Below are 1,724 nucleotides of genomic sequence, written 5' to 3' on the forward strand. Positions count from 1 at the left end.
CGCCGCTGCCCGTGACCCCCCTAAGCCATGACCCCGCTGCCCATGGCACCCCTGCTCGTGGCAGCCCTGCCCGTGCCACCCCTGCCCATGACACTGCTGCCTGTGACACCCCTGCCTGTGATACCCCTGCCTGTGCCACCCTCCCGTGCTCATTCCCCTGTGCTCAATCCCCCCACGCTCCAGCACGGCCAGGCAGCACACGGGGCAGGAGGACAGAGGTGACAGGGATGGCAGAGGCGTGCATCACACGCCCACACTGGCATTTGGGACAGGTTGGTTCCCGTCGAGGCCTCCCGGGCTGCGCAAGGACTCCGGTAAAGCTGAGCTCTGGGGATGTCCCAGCAGCTGCCTCCAGGTGCAGTGACTCAGGGGCAAAGCCAAAGCCATTGCAACAGGAATGATTTTCCCACCCGTGGCTCCAGTGGGGATCAAGGAAAAGGAGCTGCCCCCCAGGAAGGGCTGGGCAAGAACAGTGCTGCAGGAAGAACGCTCTGCCCGCAGCCAGGGTGCCCACACAACGGGGGTGCAGCAGGGGAACGAAACAATGGAAGGGCCAGGGTGGAGGTGTTGATGGGGAGAGAAGGGAGGGAGAGCGTGGATGGGAGTTCTCTGGGAAGGAAGAGTTGCCCATCCCTTGTAGCTTCCAGAACCCACCTGTTTGTGCCCGTGGAAGCTGTGCCCAGACACCTCCATGCTGCGCTTGGGTCTCTGCAGGAACCTGGCCACCAGCCCACGGGTGCCCCGGTAGCCCTTGAGGTCCCCCAGGGAGCGGGTGGCTGTCTTTGACAGCTGCTGTGGCACCTTCTTGGAGGGTGGCAGCTTGTTCTTCCCCACGGAGCCAGCCCGGAGCAGTGGCGGGGAGTCACAGTGGGAACGGTGGAGCAGGCAGGCCTCGGAGCACAGCCCTGCGGGGTGGGTGCTGTCACACTCAGGACACTGCTCTGGCAGTCCTGTCCTCGTCATCAGACCCAGGACAGTGCCCTGATGGACTTGTTCCCATTGTCAGACACAGGACACTGCTCTGGCAGTCCTGTCCTCATCATCAGACACAGGACAGTGCCCTGATGGACTTGTTCCCATTGTCAGACACAGGACACTGCCCTGATGGACCTGTCCCCACTGTCAGGCCCAGGACACTGCTCTGATGGATCCATCCCATCAAACCTGGGACACTGCCCTGATGGACCTGTCCCCACTGCCACACCCCAGGACGCTGCTCCCAGCAGACCTATCCTCAGAGCCCTGGGGTCCTGCTGTCTCCCATCCCCAGTCAGCAGGAGCAGTCCCACCACTGGTCCCCACTGTCCCAGCCCCAGCAGGGTGAGCTCAATCCTCAGAGGGCTTCAGACATCCCCCCCGTGCCCCCTTTTCTCTCCCAGTACACCCCAGTGCCCTGACCTGTATCAGCGGAGGAGTCAGACACGGTGTCCTCCAGTGCTTTGGTATAAAGTACTTCCCTGAAATCTGCTGGGAGCAGAGAGAGCCCTCAGGAGCTGTGCACACCCCAGGCAGCACAAATCCACCAGCACCCCTGCTCCCAGCCCAGCAGACCTCCCCTGCTCCCCCCGTTCCTTCCCAGACTGGCTCTAATCCCACCCGGCCGCACAAAACCGCAGCCAAACCCTGCGGCACATCCCTGCCGCACCGCACACACGCTGCCACGCTCCCATCCCATCCCGGAGGTCGTTGTCACCTACCAGCACGGCCGGCCATCGGGACGCCGG

At 63.4% G+C, this 1,724-nt stretch overlaps 1 protein-coding gene across 1 annotated transcript in view; it reads right to left on the reverse strand.

Annotated features, from left to right (window-relative positions):
* Window positions 1-243: 243 nt before the first annotated feature.
* FAM189B (family with sequence similarity 189 member B) overlaps window positions 244-1,724 on the reverse strand; it is a 3,866-nt gene continuing 2,385 nt past the window's right edge. The window contains exons 10-13 of the mRNA XM_031064339.1: window positions 1,698-1,723; window positions 1,399-1,467; window positions 655-905; window positions 244-327 (exon numbers count right to left, since the gene is read on the reverse strand). Of these exons, the coding sequence (XP_030920199.1) occupies window positions 244-327; window positions 655-905; window positions 1,399-1,467; window positions 1,698-1,723 (430 nt within the window). The remainder of the gene's footprint in view (window positions 328-654; window positions 906-1,398; window positions 1,468-1,697; window position 1,724) is intronic.

The sequence above is a fragment of the Geospiza fortis genome, unplaced genomic scaffold, assembly GCF_000277835.1.
Source record: "Geospiza fortis unplaced genomic scaffold, GeoFor_1.0 scaffold313, whole genome shotgun sequence".
Lineage (NCBI taxonomy): Eukaryota > Metazoa > Chordata > Aves > Passeriformes > Thraupidae > Geospiza > Geospiza fortis.